Here is a 25,947-nt window from a genome sequence, read left to right as displayed (position 1 = left end):
CGAGAAATTCAGCGATGCCTCCATGTGGAAAAGGGTGCGTCTCATGGTACATTTCCCTGCCAGAAACTGGGTAGCCTGGGGAGAAAATATTCTTGAAGACAAACAGATGGGCTTAATTACAAATTGCTCAGTACTACCTAACCTGACACTAAATATACCAAAAAGCTGTTTGGGAATCTTGGGGTCCAGCAGGTCTGACCAGTGAGAGTGCTCACGTGGGTGACGTAGTGGAGGGCTGACCAGGGCTAGGTTGGGCAGAGGCAGAGGCTGAAGACAAAGGAGACTTCAGTGGAGAGGCTGTGCCAGCAGGAGGCTGGGGTGCCAGCAGGGCAAGCAGTTTTGAGGGACATGAGTCAATTCCTGGCTCCACCTGAGCTGTGGCAGGTCTCTAAGCTTCTTCATGCCTCTGGTTCCTCACGCTTTCAGCACAGGGTTTGGCACAGCATGAGAGCCAGTTCTGACGGATTACTCCTGTTATCGTCACTATCCCAGCCGCTCCCGCATCTGACTCCAGCCGTCTTGTCCGGGCTCCCCGGATGCAGTGAGGGGCGGGCAGGGAGGTCAATGACCCTTTACTCAGGCTTTCCTTGAGCACTGTACACAGAGCCAGCTGCCGGGCCAGAGTCCCAGGACGGTCTCGGAAGTCCCTCTCTTTCAGCAGCTCCTACGGCCCCCTCAGTGTCTCCCTCCCCTCTCGTTGCCCTCTCTGGTCCCACTTCTGCTGTCGATCCATGCCTTTCTTCTGGAATGCTGTGAATCCCCACTTGTGAAAGTGTCTAGCACAGAGCTTAGTTTTCCACAGAAGAAACGCAGGCTCCCAAAGTCGTACTGCGGATCTAACCTTGAAGTGTTTTAGAAGTATGAAGGCTACAACTTAGAAAAGGCAACACTGGAGGCCAATTTAATATTTTAAGATACTAATATCTTCCCCATTGCATTTAAAATAGCCACTTTCTAGTGCTAGTGGTACTAGTCAATCTTCAAATTGCAAAAACTGAGCAGCAGCAAGTGAAAAGATTGCATTTGCAGATCATTCAAGAATAAGAATCTACAGGACTGTCTGCCATGACCCCACGGCCACAGGTCGGATGGAGGCCAGAGGGAGCTAGGAAGCCTCCTCCAGGAGCCTCCGGTCTGGGAGAGGCCAACCTGACACTGTCACATGTGGAGCACAAACCAATATGTGTAATATTTAGACTTCAGAAAGCTCGGTAAGTGTACAATATTTATATAATTCAACCTTCAAAGGATGATTTCTGTAAGTTCGGAGAATTTTACACTTCTGATTTGGAACAGTCTGAACATAGCCTCAAATGTTCATATTAGAAAAGAAAAATAAGGAGCTCTGGATCCAACCCAGGAAGTCAGAAAAAGAATAAAGAATAACACTAAGAAGGCAAAGAAGAAATAAGAAAGGCAGGAACAGAGATTTATAAACTAGAGAGCAGACAAACAATAGGGAAGATTACCCACCACTCCTTGCAAATACTAAGATAGATGAATAATAGGCAAATGTGATCAATACAAAGATGTAAGAGCATAACCACAGATACTCATGACTTAAAATGATGCTTTAATTAAAAATATTCTATGTTTAAGAAATACCTTTTAATCTAAACAATGTAGGCTCTGAGAACCAATCGTCTGCACACACAGGTTACACCAAAGCGCTGTCATGCCACATCCTTAACCAATTTACTAAGCCGATCAAATTTAAGACTGGTACCTCTGTGGAATTACATGTGTTCTTCCTCATTGAACACTGTGTTTAGAAGAATCAGGGCAGGTCAAGGCACTGGCAGCTTCCTCCATCACTCTCTATCCTCTCTTTGCCTCCCCAAAACCCCAAGTAAGAAGTAGGCCAGCAGGGACAAGCCCCACAGAGTCTGTGATAGCACCAAGGTGGATGGGGGCGCCCCTTATGCAGGAGAAAGAAGAGTGAAGCAATGACTATTCTAGCAGAGCTGGGATCAGGAGCCCACCCAGGCCACATCGACCCCTGGACACGCTCAGAGGGGATTTTGCCCATCCCACTCAGGGAGGGCAGGGTGTCAGGGGCACGGGCTGAACTCGTATAACCAGCTGACACTCCCTCCAGGCCCAGGCTCCGTGTTGAGGAGAATCTGCTGGGAATAGAGATGGAGCAGAGCAGCTCCTATTGGGAAGACGGGGCTCATATGAAGGTAGCTAAGGAGAACAGAGCGGGGCCTGAGAAGGGAAGGGCGCCTTTGTGAACACTTCAGAACCACAGGAGTGGGGCTCCAGAGCTACAGAGCCAGAGGAGCCATCCCTCCACCCCCAAGTTAGGGAAACTGTCACACACACAGGAGCCACAGAAGAGGACTGTGCTTCAACCCAATACCGAGTTCTTATCGGTAAAAAAAGAATAAGGGGCAGGATCAGGTCTTTAGAGATGGGAAAAGTTTACCAGCGAGATACGCCCACAAAATGGGCAAAAACTATAATCCAATATTTCAAAATGAACTATAATAAATTAAGAAAATAACAGAGGACATTAAAGAACAATAGAAATCAGAATTTGAAAACTAGTGAAAAAAGGAAAATAATTATTTCAGAAAGGATGACTAAACAAGGACAACACAACAGTTCTGGCAAGGAACGGGGCCACCTTACAGACGGGGTGACTGACCTGGGCTGTCAGAAAGAGGGCTGTGGTCATTCAGCTGGGTGGGAAGAAACTGTTGGTGCTCAGGATACCGGAGTCCTAGGGCTGAGGGTCTGGCTCACAGCCCCAGGCTCGCCATGCCATCCGCAGAGGTCCTAGGTGAGGTTGAGGGGGACAAATGATGTATGTGGAGGGCATGGATGGTGGGAATCACAAATGGACTTGAAAGAGCCGCAGCAGTGGAGACAGCAGCTCCTTCATCTGACTCCTCTCTTGTAAGGGCAATAGACCTTACTCTCTGATTATAAGAAGCCAATGGGTCTGAGAGGCCCAAGGGTGTATGGTGATGGACACTGTGATCTCCTCTGATGCCTTCTGCACACCCACATATCGGTGCCCATGGGTCACGACTGTGCCCCTCAAAGGCAGTAAGCTCCTGCTGCAGGGAACTGCCTTGTCAAAGGGGACAGCCCGCTCAGGGAGTGGCTGTGGCAGTAACTTGCATCCAGACACAATGCCTTCACTCGGGACAAGGACAGGCCAACCCAGCTCCCAAGCGCCCCACAGGGTGGGGTGAAGCTCAGTTGCAGCTGCATGGCGAGGCAGCCTGTCCCTCTGCCCCATCCTGCCTTCCTCACCGACTGCTGTAACCCCAGGTCCACTCGCCCAAATGTCCTCTGGTGACTGTCCCCCCCAGAGACTCTCTCTAGAGAACCCCATCTAAGGTGGCAGGCCTCCCTCATAAGGGGCATCCATTGGGCCAGGACAGGCACTCATTTGAGGCTTAGAAGGTGGATGGTTCCTTCATGTTATCAGATAAATGAGGCTGAGAGGGGAAGCGACCTGCTGGCCCAGGTTCCCAACCAGATGGTGGCTGAGCAGGACCGGAAGCCGCCACCTCGTTCTCTGTGATTCCACTCCAGCCTGCCTCCCTGGAAGCAGTGCTTTCCTTCTACGTGTCTATATTTCTATCTTCTATATTTTCCCCTTGTACATGCCAGGAAGCCTTTGTCTTGAGCCCTGGAAAGCATTTTCTTGAGGAGTGTGCCCGTTCTGCTGTCCGTTGACCTTCAGATTCCTTCTCAGCAGCACCCTCCCACTTGCCTCTTTCCTAAATGTGTGGTAACACGCTCTCTGGAAATTCCCTGTTGACGTTTTTAAAAGAAAGAATTCACAACCAGAAATATGCACAGTGATGCTTCCTGCTGTCCGGAAACCGGAACGCGTTCCCCAAGTGGTCTGATTTGTTGTTAAAATGAGTGAAGCGTTTATTGCGGGCAGGGTGGAAGGGCGCCGGCTTTCACGGTTGAGAACAAATACGCGCTAATTCTCTAGAAGACACTGGCACCATTTGTACTCTGCTACTTTTTTAAAGCTCCACGTTCACTGTAATAGCTTCCTGTTTGGAAATCAATTTGTTACTGGTCATTTCCTCTTCATACTGTTCATATAGAGCACCCACATGTGAAAATCAATAACAACAACAAGAAGTGGATTCTTATCTCAGTTAATTTTTTTAACTCCTTGCACACAATACTGAAAACAATTACTTTTCCTATTTCATGCAAAAAAAGGCAGAAGGAGGGGTATTCTTAAAAGGACTTTGCAAGATGTGCTTTATTTTAAGTCAGTCCTGAACCCAGACTACATAAGATCCTTTCTTTGACATATTCTAGTCCATTCAATGATTCCTCTCAGAAACTGTATTTTAATATGGAATGAAAACTACATTTCAATCATAAGTTTTCATGCTACATTGCTATTTAATGAAGAGGTTGTATTATCAATAATAATAATAATTTAAGAAAAGGCCATTTTTTATTTCCCCAAGCTCAATATACATATTTCTTTCATAATTATGAACTTAAAAAACCCGTCTCAGATGTAAAAATGTGAATTGGAATATGTAAACTCTTTGATATACCTGAAAAACAGGGAGGAAAATGTCACATATTGGAAAAACCATTGCCTTAAATCATTGAAATGGGGAAAAGCGTGTTGAGGGCTGGGGAAAGGTAGGAGAGCTCAGGACCTCAGGGAGCAAACCTACAAAGTCGCAGGGTTCCAGGTCCAGCGGGGCAGCACGCGTATCTGTCTACCTGTGTCCGTGTTGCAGAGGAGTGGCTACTCTCTGAGGCAGAACAGCCACCACCACTGCTGGGCGTCACCAGCTGGGCCTCAGCAAAGCCGGTGTCCACATACTTGTTTTGCTGCTTTTTTTTTTTTTTCCTGAGACGTCACTGGTGTTTAATGGAAAGATGTCTTATGAGTCTTCAGTTAAGATAAGGCAGTAAGAGTGTCACTAATGTTATCTTTTTGCTTAGAATGAGGCTTGTCCTTCCACGGGCATCTTCACGGCCATTGGCTCCCTCCCTCTCTCCCCTCAGAATTGCTCAGGAGTTCTCAGCCTCCTATTGCTGTGACCTTTTGGGTGCGCCAAGGCCCATCTGTTCTCCTCCCAGCAGATCCCCCTTGGGCGACAGAGCCCTGTACACCGCCTGACGGCATCTCTGCAGGAGGGGTGCGAGCCCACACGGGAGAACATGAGAGTCTCTCCTCTTCCTTCTTCTCTTCTGTTTCTCTGAGGGAGCAGAGCCATAAATGATTCCTTCACATAGTCAATCAGAACGCAAGACACCGTTGACTAAACATAAAGCAAGTAGCCCTGACTGCAGAGAAATGGAATTACAAATAACGTTTTCAATAGCGCCTTAACTTGCAAGGTAGCTTGGACTGCAAAAGGAAGTCGACTCCTTTTGGCCACCTGCCAGAAGAGAAACCATTTCCATCAGACTAGAAATGTTTAGCTCTTATGAGAATATTGTGCTTTGTTTTTTTCTGAAAATTCAAATGTTAACTTGACTTGCAGTCTGTGTCGTAAGGTATCAATTTGTTTTTTCCCTGGTCCATTTGATCATGGTTTCTGGTGAACGATACAGGAATATTAATTTGGCATAGAGATCTTCCTCTAGTTCCAGTTCCCCTGTCTCTCGAACCAAAAAAATATCCGTGCACAACTTCAAAATTCGATCGACATTTGGAAGCTCCTCAAACATGATGGAGTGAGAAATCCCACTGAAGAATTCACGGACAAACTTCCCAATCACGAGGACAACCGAAGCATACAGTCCCATGATACTGAAAAAAAATTAAGTAGAAATTGTACTTAGCAGTTAAACGTGTACTATTGGACGTGTCTAAAAGAAAAAATAACATTTTCCTCAAACTTCACAGAAGATGTGATAAACTTATGAAAGCTTAAATTTCTTCCCTTTGGTGGAAACATTTATTTTTTTTCTGATTAAAAAGGTAATTTATGTTCTTCGTAAAAAAGCATTGACCTATTATAGAACTGTAGGCATGAAAAATGAAAGTCCTTTGAAATCTCACTTCCTGGAAATAATCAATGCTAACGGTTTCACGTATGAACTTCAGCTGGTTTTCTGCATATATTGTATGCATAGACCACATGCTGTATTTGGTAGAAATGCAAATGCACCATACACTTTTTGTACCTCGCACTTTTCACTTTAACAGGTTTATGTTTCAATTTCTGTGAAGACTAAGCTGCGTTCACCACTCAAAGTCTAATTGCCATCCATCACTGTATGGAGGTTCATTTGTATAATAAAATCCTGGATAGACAATGATTTATTAAGAGGCTTGTTCTGGGAAACAGAAAACTTTCCACTTGTGTCTTGTAGGGAATGTGTGTGTCCTAAGATTTAAGCCTCAGAACGTGGTGAAATGGTAACATTGGTTATGTCCAAAACTGTGATTTCTAGTTGATCCTATATCTGCTAAGGTCAGAAGGAAATCTAAGCAGAAATCGATGCCAAATTCTAAGTTTAAACCCTGAATGCATCAACCTATGCTATAACAGGAAAGGTGTAGAGTTAAGAAGCTGGAAATGTGGCTTCTAGTACTGTCATTAATGGTGTGACTCACACAAGGCATTTTGACTTCTTTGGGACACTGTTCCCTTATTTTTTAAAATGAAGGGCCAAAGAGATGTGAATTTTAATATTCCAACTATAAAATTCGAGAACTCTAAGAAGATAAAAGGCCTACCATCCTCAACTTGATAGGACACAGAAGTAGACTCTTGTACCTGTTAACCATTAAATGAGTCCTTACCCGTAGCCAGCCAGGAACCCCAGGCTAGGGGGGCTGACTTTGTCATTGAAGACCACCAGCTCCAAGGCCTGAGCATGCTGGTTGTATATTCTGTTTCCGGTCAGGTTGAGAACCCACCACTCACTGTTAGATTTAGTTGAAGTATCTCTTGACAAAATGATGGTGATATTCATGAAATTATTTTCTGGAAGAGGAGAAAAATAAAATCAAGCTAGCTTGAGAAGTTTAGGATTTCATGCACATCAACAGTTCTCAGATGCCCAAACCCAGTTATCATTCAAAGCACATGGTTCCAGGACAGAAGGACGTATGGACACGCTAGCAATGCAAGTGGAAAAGGAAGAGCGTGCACTGGGGGTGAACGGGGTTTCTCTTGTTCACTAATGAGGTTAGTCACTGTTGCTACATGTGCATGGCAGCCAAATCACAGGGGGGCAGTGAAAGACCCCCTGTGCTAATTATTCCAAATAACTACTTAGACATTTAAAAACCCAAATCATTGACTCTTGATTGAATTGACTGATTCATACATATCACTAGGATTTACTGAGTGTCTTCTAGGAGAAAGGCTAGGTGCTAGAGGTTACAAAGTTGCATACAGCATGGTTCCTTATCTCAGTGGGAAAGACCATGGACATGAGCACAATTTAAGGGCATGTGGCAACCACCCAAGGGCCCGGACTGACAAGGTCTGTTAGCTTGGAGAGATCGCTCCTGGTTGGTATGACCCATGAGGGCTTCCCAGAGGAGATGCCTTCTGAGCTGAGTTTTGCTGAGTGAGAACTTCAATAGGTGGAGATGGAGTGGGGAGAGGAGACCCTTTCAGTGAAGATTGATGGCATGAAGTTCTGCAAAGTTCTGAAAACCCTAATGTATGATCAATGATTGCTTTTGTTGAAGCATAAGGTGATTGTGAAAGAATAGTAGAAGATAAGGCAAAGAAACAGCTTAGAACTACACTATATAGGTCTTTCTAAGAAGAGCCACCCCTACCAATGATAATAGGGCCTCCACTGAGAAACATGGCGGTGGGTTGTAAACTCCATGAAGGCAGGAACCAAGTCTGCATTATCTCACGCCAAATTCCTAGATCAGAGGAGTCTAGGACAGTGCCTGGCAATAAACATCTGTTTGTTAGATGGATGGATGGCTAGATGGATGGATGATGGAGAGTGAAGAAAGGCAGGAAACTGAGAAAGATAAAGTCCTCACCCAGGAAGAATGTGAACCACTCGGAATACTTAGGGACAGGAATAATGTTGGTTCTGAAGTCCAGAGACAGTTCTGAGGGGAAATTTGGCCCCGGGCCCAGATAGGCCAAGTTTGGATCTGGTTCTTGCACACACCGGTTGTATAACCTTCACACTTGGAGCCTCAGTTTCCTCACCCATAAACTGGTGATAACCATTAGCCTCTGCTAAATATACCTTGTGGTCAAGATCAGAAATACCTCAGTAAAGCTCATCAGATAAGCTGTAGGCAGGATCTGAGAACACCAAAGCCACGTGGTCTGGGGAACAGGGACTTTGTAGGTTGGAGTTTAGATCATTCACAGGCAGACAAGCCAGTGTGAGGAGAGGCACAGCACAGGTCAAAGAGGAGGTGGATAAAGGATGCTGCACGGACGAAGGCAGGAAGGGGATGGGACCCAGGGCACAGGGAAAGGCTGACCTTGCAAGGGAGAGAGGACACATCTTTATTTGAGGCTGAAGGGAAGAAAGAAGGGGTCTGTGAAAATACAAGATGTTTTGCCAAGAAGAGAAAGGAGGCTGAAGGAGTGGCCCCTGGCCGGCTGGAACCCACTGGGAAGGCAGGAGGAGATGACCTGCTGAGGTAATGCGGCAGGGCAGAGCCTGCTGAGGGACAGAACCGTTTCAGGGGTAATGACTGATTGTGGGGCAGTCTGTAATGTCAGACCAAACATTTCTAGAACTATTCCAGATTGAAAGGGAAATACAGTTGACCCTCTGTATCCCTGGCTTCTGCAACTGCGGAGTCAACCAACGGTTGATCGAAACGGCCTATGATGGTTGCATCTGTCCTGAACGTGTACAGGCTTTTTTTCTTGTCATTATTCCCTAAACAATACAGTATAACTACTATTTACACAGCATTTACCTTGTAGTGAGCTCTGTAAGTAATCCAGAGATGATTTAAAGTAAACAAGAGGATGTGGGTAGGTTATATGCAAATACTGCCCCATTTTACATAAGGGACTCGAGCATCTGGATTTTGGTGTCCTTGGGGGTCCTGGAACCAATCCCCCACGGATACCAAGGGAGGACTGTACCAGGTTCTCAATGCATCTTGCAATTACCTTGCAAGACATGTGTTTTTACCGTCGAGGAAGAAGAGCATACAGATGTGGGGGCCAGCCAGTGCTGTCCTCCGCCGGCCTTCTTTCCTGCCTCTATTTCTGGCAATCTCCATGGGGATTCTGACTGTTTACTTACATCTCTGTCTTTCCAGCTAAACGCGAGCCATGCAGAGGCTGGTCTCCAGTGCCCAGCACACTGCCTGGTGACAGTAAGTGATCCATGTCGGCAATGAATGCACATGAACTGGATAACTGCATTGTCCTTCTACCTTCCCCAGGTGTATACATCTACTCTGGTCCAGGTAATTGATTAAGTCACACAGTGCTCGATAATTAAGAGTCCCAAAATACCAATTCGCTACCATCACTGTTATATTGGGAAGATATAGTCCTCAGAGTAGGACTATTGAATTTAATCACCCTTAGGCTGAATCAAGTACATTCCTGCTGTCTTTTTATTGTTCTTATTGGCTGGGGGGAGGGAGGGAGCCTTCATATTTAACACTGTATGAGACAGTTTTCTGCCAAAAATATGGCTGCTAACAGAAACAAGTAAACAGACAGATTAATCAGTAGTAAAAGTCACTAAACGTGGATCTAAGTCAATCCTGTTGTATATCAATGAAAGACAGAGTGTTCTATATCAATGAAAATGAAGAATATGGCTCCTGGATGAGCACATGACTCCTTCTGGCTGGCGAAGGCAGCTGGCAGTCTTAGGCTTCTTGCAAGCCGTGTCACACAGGGAAATAAACCAGAAAGGAGCTTGATAAAGGCTGAAAATGCAAACTGTAGAAGTTGAATGAAAGAAGGACTAAAAAAATTTCTGAAACAATTCCTTCTCATTCTTACCAGACAACAGTTGCTTTATAGGTTTTGAGTTGGAATCACTGGGTGCTTTCACGTAATACGGGTAGATCCTTTCTATGGTCCTGTGCATTAAGAAGAAAAGGAGGTAATTAAGTTTTAGTGGATTTACCCACATAAAGTTGATTTTTTGTTGTTATTTTTGACCTCGTATCAAACAAATAATGGCGAGAGTCTTCATACATCTACGCGACATGTAGTCATCATAATTTATGCATTTCCATTATAATCAGACTTCTCTGAGGCTGAGCGAGTTCACCAGGTTCTCTCCAGATCCTCGTGTGAACTCTGTACACCAGCTAGTTAATGGCTTAAAACCTGCTACAGACATTTTCCCCTGTCTGTGACTGTTCCTGAAGCTCAGGGCTCTTTCTTGCTAGGATCCTGTAACTCTCATCAATCGCATTGAGCACTCTTCTAATTTTAAGTTTTAGGATTTCAAAAATATCTATAATCAAGTGGCCTGCATGAGTTGCTCACGCAGAGTGAGGGCTGAGGAGAGACCTGCTGACCCCGGCTCGGCCCTGCTTCTGCGGTGGGCGAGCTGGCCTGAGGCCGTTTCGCCTCTCTAGACCCGTGTTCTCACCCGGAAATGATGCAGGGACTGGACGATCTTCAAGGGCCCCTCCACTTTAACGGTTGACAAGGGCTGTCTTGGGGACACATCTGAGGACTGCATCAGGGCGCTTCCTATGGTCACTGCATTAAAACAGGGCCGGGCAGACTGGAGGGCAGCCTGGGCAAGCCTGGGGGACGTCGGGAATATTCCACTTGGCAGTTTTACGCCAATAGCATCTTTTTCTCTTGCTAGTTCTCATGTCAGAATCTATACATCACGGTTTGGATTGTTTGAAGTGGAGTACTTGTACGGCAGGATAATATGTTAAAATGTAGTTTTTCCCCCCGAATTTCCTTTTCCCCCTTGGCTTCCTTCATCCCCCATTCATTGGCCAGGCATCCAGTGACCCTGCGGCAGGAGTAGCAGTAGCAGAGGGTCCCACAGGGTCTTTCCCTGGCTTCTGGTGCTTATGGTCAGATTCAGCAAGGCCTGCTACCCAGAGATGCGATCAACCCTCCCTGTGTGAGTGGACGGAGAGCAGGAAGGAAGAAATGGAGTTGCTTTAATCCAGCACAATGAGGCTTCCAAACAGAAATTCGCTCAGTTACTGAGGTTCTTGAACACAAGCATTTGTAGATGGAGCTTAGGTACCAGATAGACACATCTATTGAAGCTGTGTTAATAGCAACAGTCAACTTACACAGGTGTTTTGGAACTTTCTGTGTTGTTGCCAGCTATCATTTTAGCTATATTCTCTCGGGTAGTATTTTTAAGAGGAAAGGAAAGCTTATCTGTTGCTATTTCTGCTTTTGCACCCAGACTCATGTTTCTGTGGAAAAAAAAAAAAAAAAAAGAGCTCAATGTCAGTGATTATTCAGAAGTCGGGAAGAGAGATTTAAAAATTCACGTGATTCTTCATTTTATTAATCTCACCAAGTTTTCACTGGGTTCACAAGTGTCAACCCAACCCTGTGTGTCTGCCTCACCTTTATGTCCAGCCTCTTAGACAACCAAGTTAGTACAACCCCAGGAGGCCACAAACCCCTCCAGAACAGAGGCGGGCGAGGACAGAGTCCGCTGACTCACAGAGAAACCATCTTGACCTCTGACAGGAGTTTCCCAACACTGTTTACAGTAACCCCATCAAGCTAGTCTCCACATGTTTTAAAAAGATTGTTCAATCAGGGTGATTTTTAATTTTCATTGTTATTGTTCTTGTTTTGGTAGCTCTTCAAAGAAAAGGCTAGGAAGTAAATTTTTGGCAGTACAGAATTCCGTGTGAGGAATTGGGGACATTTGAAAGGAGAAAATAAGATTAAAGAAGGAGTTCTTTAAATTCTGAACAGCTCACTTTGAAATATTCTTTACCGTTTCCTTGTAAATTCCCTGTAGATTGGAAAAGCCTGATTCTCTATCTATCGTGATTCTTTCTGAATTCCAAGAAGCTGGTATTGTGGACCCAAATGGACCTATCACTTCCCTGACCAAATAAGCTTGCCCAGAGTCCCTGTCACAGGAGTGTGATTACAGAAAGAAAACTCATTGGCTCCTGTCCTGCCTCGAGGCCCCCAAGCGACACTGTTAACGTGTCCAGCTTTTGGCTGCAAGAACTTTTCCTAAGACATGCTCTGTCTAAAGAAGTGAAGCAGTGGCTGCATGCTGCCACGGGCTCAGCTTAGGTGGAAAGGAAGCTCCTCAGCTCTCCATCCTGGGGCTGCCAGGCTGCTCTCACAGTCACGCTTGGAGGACAGATCCCCCAGGGCTTCCCTGGTGTCGGAGGCGTGGAGTGAGCAGCCGAGGCTCCAGAGGCTGCAAGTTCTTTATTATTAAGACAAAACTTCAACCTTTCAGAGAAATCTTAGAATTCACCCAGACTCTGCTTCATTTTATAATCATCACCTCTTTCTTTTCTTTCTACCTCTCTCTCTTGTTTGCAGAACTCATTGCCAGCCTCTCTTTAAAAACTGAAGTTAGCAGAAAAAAGGGAAACTGAAGAAGTTCTTAGTTTTGTCAATGATTCCCAAGCAAGTCATTACTTAATAAATAAAAATGTTAGTTTTAGCATCAAATGGGTATTCCCAAGATGCAGTGTCAACCAAGATCCACATTACCGGAATTCTTCTATCCTTCTACCCCACCCCCGCCCTGAGTTTAGATGGGGGAAAAGGGGAAATTATGCATGGAAGCACAGTAACTACCTCTGAATACTCCAGGAAAAAACAACAGAGAAGCTACTATTGGGGTCCGTGAGTTCGTGTATCATTTTCTGCTTACTGGGAGGGCTGATGGTCCACAAAGAATTTGAGTTTCCTTCCAGTTCTGCTACTGTTATGTCTTCTTTTTCATAATTTTCCAGAAATTGCATAGCACCCTGTATGCGCACAAATATACATGCATAAATAGATCACATACGTGATGATACATAAGGAAAGTGATCACTCTTCCTTGTAACTGACTGAATAGAGAGGATTTCTTCCTATGAAAGGAAAATCTCTATAATGGACTGTCTCGGCGTTCCATTGTACTAACTGTGCTCCCACAGGTACGGGCAGTCACGTCGCCAAACCCAGGGGTGGTGTTGCCACAGTAATGCAGCTGTGGAGTCATTCTAATTAAACAGTAAAGAAAAGTCAGATGCTTGAGTGTCACTTTTCCTCCCCACTAAGAAGGAAATCTATCAACTACTGGGGAACGTCTCTTGTGAGAGAGTCAAATTTAACACACCCAGGACATCCTGGCCCTGGCCCCATAGCTGCTCATTCTTCAAGATTAGTTTTGACAGTGTGCATTATAGGCGGATAATTTTACAAAAGAGAAAAGTTTGCCTAATCACTTTCTTTAAATAAAAAGCATTACTTGTAAAGTAAATTTTAATTATGAAAAATCATGTTAGCATATTATTAGAAGTTTGGGATGTAGAGAAAAGAATTACATCAGGCACAACTCTGCCACCAGAATCTTATCACTGTTTTATGCAGCAAGAGATGAGTATCTGATTTTTTTATCATTTTAAAAATAATATTGTATAACCTTTTCATTTACGTTTTATCTTGACAAATTTTCCTGCCATGTGTAGTCTTTGTAATGATTATTTTTCATTACAAGACAGGTTGCTTGGCAAATATTCAGACAGCATGGCATGTAAATAAAATAAAAAGTGCTACCCCTTCTTCCCCACCGAACACCCCACAAGCCAGTGCCAATCAAATCCAAGAAGTACACCTGCCGTTATTTATTCAACCAGCTCCTCCTTGTTGGACCCTCAAGTTGCTGCTGGTTTTTACTACTGCAGAGCATGCTCTCAGGAGCAGGTGCCTGCACAGAGCTTTCCCCATATTTTGAATTCTTTCATTAAGATAGATTTCCAGGGCAGATCTACCAGTCAAAGGGATCCATATCTCTCACAATTTAAAAAGAATCAACATCTGTTGTGCTTACATCAAAATGTTCTGAATTAAAATTATGTTTGTTAACACTCTGTTCAATAATATAGATATAAGGTCTCAGATTATCAAAGTGGCCAGTGGCCAGGAAGCTGCTGGGTATAATTGATAATCTCTGAAAAGTCCTTCCCACCACCACAGGCATGGCAAACAGTGACAAATATGACAACCAGGACGCTCACCCAGGTGAAAGATCTTCATAGAGATCTATTATATGCATTTACTTACAGTGTCCCTAGAAAAAGCTTTTATAAATTTATTAAACTTTGGCTGGTCCATAACTTTCAACTGGCTTTGCTGGGCACTCATCGTGAAAATAGGCTGGAAAACAAAGGTATACAGTGTTGTCAATATTCCAAAGCTGTTCTCTGCATCCTGGGATAAAGAAAAACATTTACACGTATATCACCCATTGAGTACCCAACAGCAACTGGTCTCAGAGATCTCTTTTGGAAGGAACTACGCCTGTGCTCAAAAACAAAACAGAGCTATTCTTTCACTGTCTCGTGCACCTTATTTCAAACATCACATAGTCAAAATTGAAATAGGAAATACGGAATTGCAAAACCTAACCACACGTCCTGTGGGTGGTTATCAGGAAAGATACCTGTGGCAGGTGAGGTGCCAGCAGGTAGGTGAGACCAGGAGAAGTGCACAGCCATTACCTGGTACCCTCCCAGGGTGATTGTGACGGAGACATCCAGGGGCTGGTTGATCACTCCAGCGACAGACTTGATCAGGGACATGAAGAGAAGAGGAAACCAGACGATGCAGATGAGCAGCACGATGATCATGCCCCCCATGCCATACTTTACCACCTTCTTCTTTTTCTGCCCCCGAGGCTGAGGGTATCTCTGCAACGGAAGAGTTCCCAAAGGCTCAGTGCCATCCCAGGGGGAGTAGGGGGGCGACTGGATTCAGTCCCGATTCTGCTCTGCCTGCTCTGAACTGGGGAGAGCAGCCTTGTCCCCACCTGGTAGGAAGTTAGGTAGTGACGTGAGGCTGTAATGAGCTCGCTGTACCAGGAAGTACCACTAGGGACCGCCACAGCCTAAGTGCCTTTCTCCTTAAAATGGCCGTGTGGGTCATGCCGGTGGCCCACAGGTCAAGGACTCTGCTGAACGGTAGTTCTGCTTTGAAGGGATCATGCAGGAGAAAGACATTTGACTTTAAATTTCTGAATATTCAAAAGCTATGCCTTTCAACTGATCTCTTCCTGCCCTTGGTGGGTGGAAAAACATTTTTAATTTTACTCATGACACAGGTTGTCCAAGATGTTGTTTTTCACATCCTACAATAAGATGTGTAGGATCAGAAGCGCCTTCTCTGGGCCACCGTGACTCTGCACAGGCCCTCGCTGGGTGCTCTTCTGGGGGGTGGTGTTGGAGGGAGGGTAGGTGTGTATTGATGGGGGTAGGTGTGTGTGTCACACGAGGGATTTGCTCTCTCATACAAGAGCAGTGTGCCGGTAGGGCTGGAATCACTTCTATTGTTTTTATTAAGGACTCACCAAGCACTGAGCTTAGAGACTCTGCACAAGGTGGAAGGAGCTAGCTTGCTGTCTGGTATTAAAGCTACTTCAGATCTATACGTGCATTCCTAGTTCTTTGTGGCTTCACAGTGACCAGTTTTCTTCCAGGGTTACCCTGGAGGTTAGGCTATATACATTGCATGGTGGCCGTCCCCACTCCCCAACCCGGCCTGTTACCCTGGGGCTCACACTCCCTCAGGGAGATCGGTTCGTTTCAATAGGTTAAGGTAAGGAAAGAGAGACACTGAGCGCTAGGTCACAAACTCAGAGAGAGGCCTGGGAGTCAGTATAGATGTTCTCAAGAACTTTAAAGGACCTTGCTACAAAGGCTCTACGAGCCTCGACACTTAGTGATTGTGGGAGATGGGTCTGGAAACATGAGGACAGGGGGCTGCAGTGGAGGGCAGAGGAGAGCCAGGATGGGGAACAGAATACACCGAGTGCACATAAGATAATGCTTCTAGATGACGCTGCTCTGTGGAAGCTGTGTGAAGTTCAGATCACAGCAGTGTGTTTCGATATTTTTGCTCTGGAATTTGATACTGTTGGTTATAATTTTCTATTTTGAAAGAAAAACTAGAGTCTACTATTTAAATATTTGAAATATATATTCATACACATAATGCACACACGCACACACCTATATGCATACACACACATGTAGGTTTGCTCTTTCATGATTTTCTCGGTGAGGCAAGTTTAGACAATAGGCCACTCCTCCCACTCCGACAGCACCCCTGCATTCCATAGCGAAGAGTCGTGTGAATTAAAGGAGATTTGTCTTATCTCTGCCAAGAGCAGCTCGGGTCTCCTCTTCTGCCTCAAGTGGGACCACACAGTTGCTTTCCTGAAGGCTCATCTCCAAGTCCCCAGAACCCCCACCCATCTCGTCCCTCCTCCTGCTCAACCCTCCTTGCATTTCCCAGGAGAGAACAGGGCCAAGGCCTTCAGATCTGTCTCTAACTATGAGGCCACTTTTCCCCTCACTTTCCAAAGAGACTGCCCCTTCACGTCCTGCACTGCTCCGTCCTCCCCTTCCTGGGACAGTCAGCTCTCTCCTGCGTCTCTGTCGGGCTACACTTCCAGCCAGCTTCCTGCAATGTTTCAGGAGATGGCTACGTGGAGTGATTGTAAAATGTGACTAGGAGCGAGCGGCCTGCATTGTGTGTGCTCATGCGAGAAATTTGCCTTTCAGGAAATTGTCCTTGCTTCAGAAAGCATATTCATAAAGTCCCAGGAGCATATTACAGTCGACATGGAATAATCCCCCAAAACTGACTTTAAAAGAAGCTGACTCTTCCACTTCGTACTAGACAAGTGATTGTCACTGGTAATGTTTCGTCTCTGATGGCGTAGAGTAGAAACTAGTGCCAGATGCCCATAGACTCCCTTAATATGTACCCTTTTCAGGAAGTTTTACCATGCTTGACTTAAAAAGCAGATGTTCTGAAACAGCCATCAACTTAGCCTAAGACAGAAGTATATATTTAAGTAGATGTGATGCATTAAAATGAGGCTTTTTACCTCTTAAAGATAAAATAAAAAGGATAATTGCAAGTCTTCGATTGGGCGAGAATGCCTAGTGTTCTGGGCCAGAACAACTCTGTCCTTCATAAGGAGAACGGACATTGGGTGTGACCGCCTCACTACAGTATTAAGAATGTTGTCCACAAGTAGAGTATACAACTATGTACTTGGGGGCTTTGAGGGGGAGAAAAAAAAAGACTGTTGTCATCTGTTGGCTCAAAGGTGGTGAAAATCGTGTATGAGCCAAGGAACAGGGCAGCCATAGCTGCTCACATGAAAGATGGCCCTGCCTCTGTGTGGGAGAGTTACAGGAGTTCGGATTCAGAAACCCACTTGTAAAGAGCCCGCTCCCGTTCATCCAGGGGAAGAGACGCCTCATCGTTTCTGGCACCCTGTGGGCAGGCTTGGGGACTCAGAATGCCTTTTCTCACTCTTGCTCTCAACAGATGAACTTGTCTACTTGTGGAGAAGACAGGCTATCTGGCATGAGTTTGTTCACTGCTGCCGCCCTCCACCCCTCAACTTCGTGGGATGGCAGCTCCTCTTTCACTGCTGACCCATTTCCCTGCCTCTCATTCTACACTTTCCGGATCCCCATCTGGATCTTCCTCCTTTGCCTCTGATCCTAAGAACTTTTACTTTTCTTTTTTCTTCTGGTCTTTTGCTTACCATCTCAGAAAGGTTCAGATCCTCTTGTTCTGAAATCATCCTCTTGACTTGCCTCTCTTGAACTGATTCTCTCTCTTGCCTTTCCCTTGCCTATGATTGCTCCCTCCAAAATGGCAGCTACAGGAGTGACACCAGGCAAGGCTGCCCAGTGGTACCCAGCCCAAAATGCTGACCCCCAGAACTGTGAGCAGAAAAAATGGTTATCTTTAAACCACTAAGTTTTGAGATATTTGTTGGCAGCAATCGACAACTGATACAACCCCTGTTGAATGAATGGCTCCAGGAACTGGAGGGAGACGTCCAGAGGTGGCCTGTCTGTGATGAGGTAGCTTTGATTATTAGAAAGTTCTTCATGTTCCATTGAGACTTACTGGAGCTTTTGCCTACTTGTCTTAATTCTGTTTTCATGAGTCTCACAACCTAATTTGAATTTTTCATCTGTTTTCCAATATTTCAAATAGTTAAAAACAGTTACTATTTTTGCCTCCCCCCACTTTTTTCTAGTTCAGACTGAATGACTCTTGGTTCTTCCTACTCTTCCTCATATGTCATGATTTCCAGACCCACTGTCACCTTGATTGCTACCCTCAATGTCCCTTTGGTAGACTGGCTCTCATGTTCTGTCATCGTCTCAACTCTTTTGCTCCTTAAAAATCAGGACGAGTTAGTATGATTTTAAGTATACTGCCAATCCCCATCCTCTTCACTCCCACAAACCCCATTAACACAGAGGCCACAGTACAATGGGCCCCATGACTTCAAAGCTGAAACTCGCAGAAGAAGCTGCAGAACACACCGGAAATTATACGGAGTAGGGAGGAATTTTCCAAAGAGGGTATTCTCAAGATGAGGAAAAAAGACATTTCATACCACCTTGGCTAATGTTTTTTGGGTATTTCTATTGCTATTATGCAAAAACTCCTGTTTCACATCTCAAAGTTTTGAAAAATCCAATAAACAATAGTAATTTTACCCATAATTGAACCTTAGAATAAGCAAATATTTGCATTTCAATTTCCTTTGCACAGAAGTTAAATTGTCCCTCATCGCAGAGTAAATGAGAAGGTGAGCCAGAGTCCAAGTCGCCTGCCCCCACAGTTCTCTACATACCACATTCCCTCCTGCTCCCAGGTGAGCCATTTAAAAATTACTGGGTCATCCACCAATATATCATTTCTTCCTTTTAAAATAACTATAATGTACAGTTGCCAAAGGAAGAGCACATCTGGATGCTCTTGCTGGCTAAGGCAGCAGCAAGTCCCCAGTTCCCAACTCCAGCAGGGTGGAAAGCAATGGGACTTTTATAGGGCCTGGTAGTTTTTGCCCCGTCTCCATTTATTTGACCATAATACTTGCAGAAACTCACATTAATCTTATAACCAGCATATATCTAAGAGAAACAAACAAGGATAAGGCATTTTTATTGACTTACTTTTTCTGACTCCCGCCAACACTTCAGGATGAATATGTGAGCATAGATGTCCTCTACACAGATCCAGCTGGAGAGGCTCAAGGTCGTGTCTGTCCACACCCAGTCCATCACGGCCCTCAGCTCAGTCAAAAACGGAACAAGGCGGAACCTGGCAGAAACCACGTATTGTTAGAGACACGGTTGTGGGATGGTCCCTATCACCGGGCCAACGCTGGCAGCTCATGTAGTTCCTTATTGTTTTAGCTCTTGTGACAGAAAAAATTCTCAAGGTGATCTTTATGGTAAAATCCAACTTGGAATACAACTGATTTTCATTGTAAGTCCAATATAGGGTTTGGTATTTTCCATTCCTTTCTTTTGGGCAGATGTCTTAATAAATTTGGATTCCTTTTTTAAAGAAGTTTGAAGGTGTCTTCTGCAATTTTTCTCATCAAAGTCTTGTAGTTTTCATTGTATAAATCTTTCTCTTCTTTGGTTAAATTTATTTCAAAGTATTTTATTGTTTTTGCTGCTATTGTGAATGAGAGAGTTTTCTTTATTTCTTTTTCAGGTTTCATTGTTAGTATATGGAAACACAACTGATTTCTGTATGTTCATTTTATATCCTACAACTTTACTGAATTTGTTGGTTGGTTCCAACAGTTTTTTGGGTGAGTCTTTAGAATTTTCTCTATACAAGATCATATCATCTACAAATAACCACAATTTCACTTTTTTAAACATTTATCTGTTTATGTTATGAGAATCTGTTGGTCAATTATTGGGGCTTTGCTGTTGAATGAGCTGGGAAAGACTATTCACCAGGTAAGTGGAAGATGAGGGCAAATGAGAGAAGTAAGAGGAAGTCCCCACCAGCGGAGGCGGGAGGGCCCACAGCTGGTGGGCTTACTAGATGACTAAGGCTGACGGGACTCTGGTTAGCCTCTTGTGTTTCAGCTGGGAATGGGTTGGCCTGGGCTCCTCTCAGGTCTGGGGACTTATCATTATTTCCTGAGTGACACAGAGCTTCTCCCAAGCTGGAGAACCGGGGTTCATCCCTGGGTCCTCACAGTGGCGGAGTTACCACTCAGAAAGCACCCCGTGCTACTCAGCTCTGTTGGAGGAACACTAACCCAACCCCTAGAAGAAATGTCAGGCCCCCACCCAGGATGGCACTAAGTGAAACATCGTTCCACTCATGACAGTTCACAACATCTGAGAATGTTTAACACCCTTTTGTGACTAAGTCACCAGTCCCCAGGTCTGGTGCCACCAGGGAGTGAGCAGTGCCGTGAGTAGCCTGACCCTCTATATCACGGTATAACTTCTGAGGGAACAGAGGAGAGATACTACAAGTGAAATCCTCACGTGGAAGAGCCAATATGCTTCATCTGAGTAGTTAACTTACAACCAGCAACAAGCAAGTTGTGTGGCATTCAGGTTGGTGTCAGGTGGAATAAATGCCCCTCTTCAATGGGTGAACTTATTGTATTCCTAAAATGCCGAAGGTATTTGGAATAGTCCAGATTCCAATTATCCTGTTCCATTTTTGCAGAAGTATTAATACTTAAGGATCATGTATATCTATTTTCCTCCTGCAATATTATCACAGTAAGTATGTAGGATACAGAAATAGAAAATTAATCCTCGTGGATGACCTAGAACAATATCGTGGCTGGGTGTGTGGCAACTACACATGGAAAGGGGTTTGAAGAGGTGTAACTGTTCTTTTGTGAAGCACTGTAAGAGTCCATGCGGGTCTACACTGCTGCCCATCAGCATTCTCCCTTCAGCCCCAGCCTCCCCTCAGGGAGCGACGTGCGTGCCGAGAGTCCTTACCCTTGAAACAAGAAGAGGTTGACATAATTGTAGCTCTTTGTGAGGAAGTTTCCAAGGACACGAGTTGGGTAGCCACAACGGATTTGGTAGGCAGACAGCCCAAAGTAAACACACTTCACAAAGTACCAAAGCTGAGCAACCAGGTTCTGGCTGAATTTCCTAAAATGTAAAAGATCAGAAAAGTGAAGCAATGGAATACTCTCCTGGTGCAAAAGGACACCAGCATAGTATTAAAAAAAGCCTAATTGCCCCTCTAGCACTCAAAGTCAATTCAGTCAACTGTAGGGAATTCTCTACACATAGTGCATAACTTCAAAGGCTAAGTGTAGGGTAAGAAAATCTAATAATTAAAAAAATTCCTGTGATTGATGCTCCCAACTAACAAGTACATCTACAACTATGAAGTGTATTACTTCACTGTTTAGGCCATGATTACAAGAAATTACTAGGTGAATTTACTTATAAACATTTCTTCCAATGTCAATGCTGCTGCTACCATGGTCCAAATTAAAGCCTGACACAGAAAAAACAAAATGGATTTCTTACTTAAAAGGACAACATAATTTGGAAGATGTAAGAGAAAGAATTCTGCGATGTGAACTCCCAATTCTTTTTTGCTACACAACTATAAAGATGGGTAATGGATTAACAAAATTTTGACACCTGGATTTTGGTTCCAGTTCTGTTTACAAGATATGGGGTTTGTTCCTCAAGCCATCATTTCTCAAGACAGCAATGTCTTTATTTGAAAATTTTCCCTAACTCTGAAAATCGATGACTCCATGATCTAACCTTCCTTTTTAAAATGATGTCCTCAAAAATAGAGACGGTAGTCCCTTCTCCTGGTGAATAACTCGTGAAGAGACCCAATGTGTCGTGCAGTTCATGAATGCTAGCGTAAGTCAGAGCAAAAACTTAATGGAACTAAATTTCACAATAGAAAAAAATTTGGAACACCATTTTTAAAGAATGATGAGCTATAGGGCCATTTTTCAGTTTGGATAAATGCAGCATTCTGCAAGAGTCTTAAACATGGCCAGTACACATTTTAAAAAGGAAATAAAAAAATAAGACTTGTGACTCAGCAAGACCTAGTATAATCTCCCCTGTGTTTAAACTCAAGAGCAATACTGGAAGTTTTTTACACAAGCCGTGTTTTACTCTTTATGTTGTATTTTGGATTTGTCTTATTAACTTTTAATTTTGTTATTAGAAGAAAACGTGTTATTTTAAAATTCAAATAGCTATTCTTTAGTTGACAAGATCTAAGAATAAGCCAGGAACGTGTGGGCCTGCATGTCTGGGGAGCCCAGGCATCTTTACGTAGATCTCAACAACTAAATCTCAAAAATATTGCTTATGAATGTCTCCCCTGTAGAGAAATCCAGCTTTGGTACCTCAGGACCTAATGAATTAATTCAACTATATTTGACCATGACCTAGAACTTGACAAGCTAGGAACAAATATATGAGATATTTTACAGACAGCCCATGTCAACTATCCATCCTCCTGCTCTTTCCAGGAACTGTCTGTATCAGTAGAACATTAAGAAGAACATTATTTTAGCTCTCCAGGAAAATGTCCTTTGATTTTACAGAGGCTTAATATGAAAACTGCACGGGAAAAAATTATTCGGCATCTATCAAAATTATAGTCAAAGACACAAAACTGTGTTACCTTCTGTTCTTTATAAAAGGACCAATCCATGTTTTACTCATTAAAAAAAGTAGACATTTGCTCTCCTACAACCTTAAAATGTGTCACCTTGGAATAAGGAACAGCTAATCTGTAGTTCCTGAAGTGGTCATGTTAACTGTAACGAGGGGCGGTGAGGGAGTCCTGTGCTGCAAGAGTTTCTCCTTGGCGTCTCTGCGTGTTTCAGTGCAGGTGGGAGTCACGCCTTACTCCTCCCTGGGTCTCCCACGGCACCTACTTACACGGTGCTTTGTAGCCTGTAGGCAACTACTGAATGTTTGTGGACCAAACGACGTGCACGAACACAGCAAAAACCATTTATCAGATTAATTATTCAAGATATTGGAGCTTCCTGATGCTCAGTATTCTGACCAGTAGCCATAATTTTCTTCTGTATAGCTTAAAAAAGACTGTTTATTTCTTCTTTTCTTGTTTTGAAAAGGATTTAGACAATATGACCTAAATTAATATGAACAATAATGAATTAAATTTTCAGTAACAATATTTGAAGGAGGAAAAATGAACTTTGAATGTTAAGTAATGGCAGCAGGGTTTGAAATGTCAGTAAATTATGTTGCCAATGACATGCTGGCAACGAAGACAGAAGGCTTGCTGGTGCTAATATATCTCGTGTTAAATATCTCAAAATAAAGATAGGATAATGTATTGCACTAGGAATGGCCATTAGGTGAGGCTCACTGGTGAAATCCAGCAAGGCAGACATGGTCGCTGTGGCCACAGCTTTAGTGACTGTCATAGTGACTTGAGCCTTGGGGAACACTCTGTGGGCCTTCCCAAATGGGGCCGGGTCCGTGCCTCATTCACATTGGTCTACTGCCCTGGACACAGGAGGTGCTGTGCATTTACTGAAAATGTGAAACTGAACTGAATATACGCTTTTATAAGTCACTACAGGAGAAGCTTTCATGCAATCAGTCATAACAAACATTTCAGCAGGATTTGCTTTGGCAGGTGTTTTCTTACGTGGTTAATCTCTTCAAAAGCCTGGCAAAACAGTATGGCAGACAGAAAAATGCACCCACCCAAAGACGTGCACGTGCTAATCTCCAGAACCTGTGAACGCGTCATCCTTACCGGGCAGAGAGGACCCTACAGATGTGGCTAAGGTTAAGGGACTTGAGATGGGGACATCGCCCGGGTTATCCAGGTGGGCCCATGCTAATCAGATCCTTAAAGGAGACAATCTTTCTCACTGTGGTCAGCGGGAGACGTGACCATGAAAGAAGGGTTAGAGAGACACAATGGGAAAAGGACTCAACCCCTCTTGCTGGGTTTGAAGATGGAGGAAGGGGCCACCAGCCAAGGAACATGGGCACCTCTAGGAGCTGGAACAGGCAAGGGAGCGGATTCTCCCCAGAGCCTCCTGACAGGACTAGCCCTCTCAGCACCTTGATTTTAGTCCAGTGAGACCCGTGGCAGACTCCTGACCCACCGGATTGTAAAATGATAAATTTGCATTGTTTTAAGCCCTAGGTTTGTGGTAATTTGTCATAGAAGCAATAGGAAACTGACACAAGCAGGAAAAGCAAAGCTATCTGGTGATTTGACCTTACTAGAGTGACTCTCTGTGGCTTCGCTATCACCATATTTCTGGAAGCACTGGTCTCTGTGGGGCTCCCTTGTCAGGACATGGCAAAGATCCATGCTCTGGGGCTGGGAGTCCTCTTCTGCGATTGGAGTAATCACACCCTTTTCACACTGCACAATGAAATTGCAGGCTCTGTCACTTTAAAAAACCTGCTTGGAAGCAAGTGCGAGACACTTCCCATTGGTGAGGGGGTAGTATACAGTAGGGCCAAGAGGCCTGGGATTGGGATCTGGCCTCACCAATAATTAGCTGAGTGACTTTGGAAAGATCACTCTTCTTTATGGGTTTCACCTATCTCAATCTGTACAATTAGACAGTAGGCTGAGAAAGCTTTTTAAGGTCTCTTTCTTCTCTGAAATTAAGAGTTTCTACGAAGGCTGGTGGAGAATGGCTATTTGATGCTTTTAAATAATCAACTTTCATCATCCAGCTACCAAGGGTGTTGAACTTGGTTTATTTCTCTGAGTTGAGACGTAGCTATAATTACATAACTATAAAGAAAATTATACTTACTCTATTTTAAAGACTAACAAATAACATTCTCATGAACAAATTTTAATATTTTAACAAACAGCTTGTCTTAATCTGAATTATTTTTATCGTCTGAGGTATGTTTACTCTCCCAATATAAAGTGTAAAACAGCAGACTACTGGGCTCTTAGGGATCTTCTGAGTAACAATCCTTTATTTAGTTGGTTCTACTTTAGACTCAGGAAAAATATCCTAATTCGATTTTTCCTTTTAAAATATCTTGCATTGCCACCATTGATTATTTCAAAGCAATTCTTATACTAAAATCAGAAAGTTGGAGCCTCAACAGTCAGGTGAGAACAGACATTTAGCTCCAGCCATTGTTAGAAAAGATGTGGATTTCCTCGTTAGGAATTACATTTGAGTTGGTTTATGAGCCACATAAGTAAAATCTATTTTCCCTACTTTCTATTCACACTTCCAAAAATGGTGTTAGCCAGCCTGATCGACATGTTATTCATAAAGCTTGTCTATGAACGACTCGAGGTATGGTAAAAGGATCAGATTAATGTTAAACATGAAGAGTTTTTAATAACATGTTTATTACAATGACCATTCCCCTGACATCATATGGGTACTTCCACCCTCCCCTTTGCAGACCTTACCCTCACACCTAACAGCGATCTCTGGTCTCTGCAGTCTCCCTTGTTTCTCTGCTATCAACTGTCCCTTTCATTGGCTCCTGCATTAACACAAACTTGGTCCCAAGTACCGTCTTGGGGGGAGGCACGGGGTGGGAAGAAATGCCATCTGGCCTGAGCTCTAAAGAGTGAGGAGGAAGAAGCACTATGGTTTGGAGAGGAGAGGAGGGGAGGGAACAGTCTGGCTTTGAGGTGCAGGAGGACACGGCCCATTCGGAACTGAAGAGGCTCAAGGTCACGGAGAGAAAGATGGCAGCCACCTCAAGGATCTTACCAGCCATTTCCCTTCTGAACTTCAGGCTGCAGGCTGCTCTTTTTAAATCCTCCCTCCTTTCACCCCCCAACCCATTTGAACCGGCAGCGATAGCTGTGTTAACGGCAGCAGAGTCCTGGAGTCACGGACTTCCCTCCCTGTGTGTCGAGACCAGACCAGGCCCGGAGCTTGCCAAATGCTGTTAAATGTAACCCTCAGAGCCACCTTCTGTGGCACACACTATTATCATTTGTCCCCCACCATCCCTCTATATTTTCTTCTACCAGTTAA

At 44.1% G+C, this 25,947-nt stretch overlaps 1 protein-coding gene across 5 annotated transcripts in view; it reads right to left on the bottom strand.

Annotated features, from left to right (window-relative positions):
- Positions 1-4,425: 4,425 nt before the first annotated feature.
- PIEZO2 (piezo type mechanosensitive ion channel component 2) overlaps positions 4,426-25,947 on the bottom strand; it is a 427,346-nt gene continuing 405,824 nt past the window's right edge. For 4 of the 5 annotated variants that reach the window (XM_070513541.1, XM_070513542.1, XM_044773461.2 and 1 more), the window contains 9 exons: positions 20,927-21,085; positions 19,109-19,256; positions 14,615-14,803; positions 14,178-14,270; positions 12,705-12,877; positions 11,207-11,335; positions 9,933-10,012; positions 6,764-6,947; positions 4,426-5,764 (listed from right to left, as the gene is read on the bottom strand). In XM_070513541.1, the coding sequence (XP_070369642.1) occupies positions 5,512-5,764; positions 6,764-6,947; positions 9,933-10,012; positions 11,207-11,335; positions 12,705-12,877; positions 14,178-14,270; positions 14,615-14,803; positions 19,109-19,256; positions 20,927-21,085 (1,408 nt within the window). In that variant the 3' untranslated portion in view covers positions 4,426-5,511. The remainder of the gene's footprint in view (positions 5,765-6,763; positions 6,948-9,932; positions 10,013-11,206; positions 11,336-12,704; positions 12,878-14,177; positions 14,271-14,614; positions 14,804-19,108; positions 19,257-20,926; positions 21,086-25,947) is intronic. The other variant, XR_011504549.1, reaches the window with a different exon arrangement.

Source organism: Equus asinus, chromosome 7 (genome assembly GCF_041296235.1).
Source record: "Equus asinus isolate D_3611 breed Donkey chromosome 7, EquAss-T2T_v2, whole genome shotgun sequence".
NCBI lineage: Eukaryota > Metazoa > Chordata > Mammalia > Perissodactyla > Equidae > Equus > Equus asinus.
The sequence above is the reverse complement of the archived record's forward strand: the minus strand, read 5'-3'. Positions and strand labels throughout refer to the sequence as shown.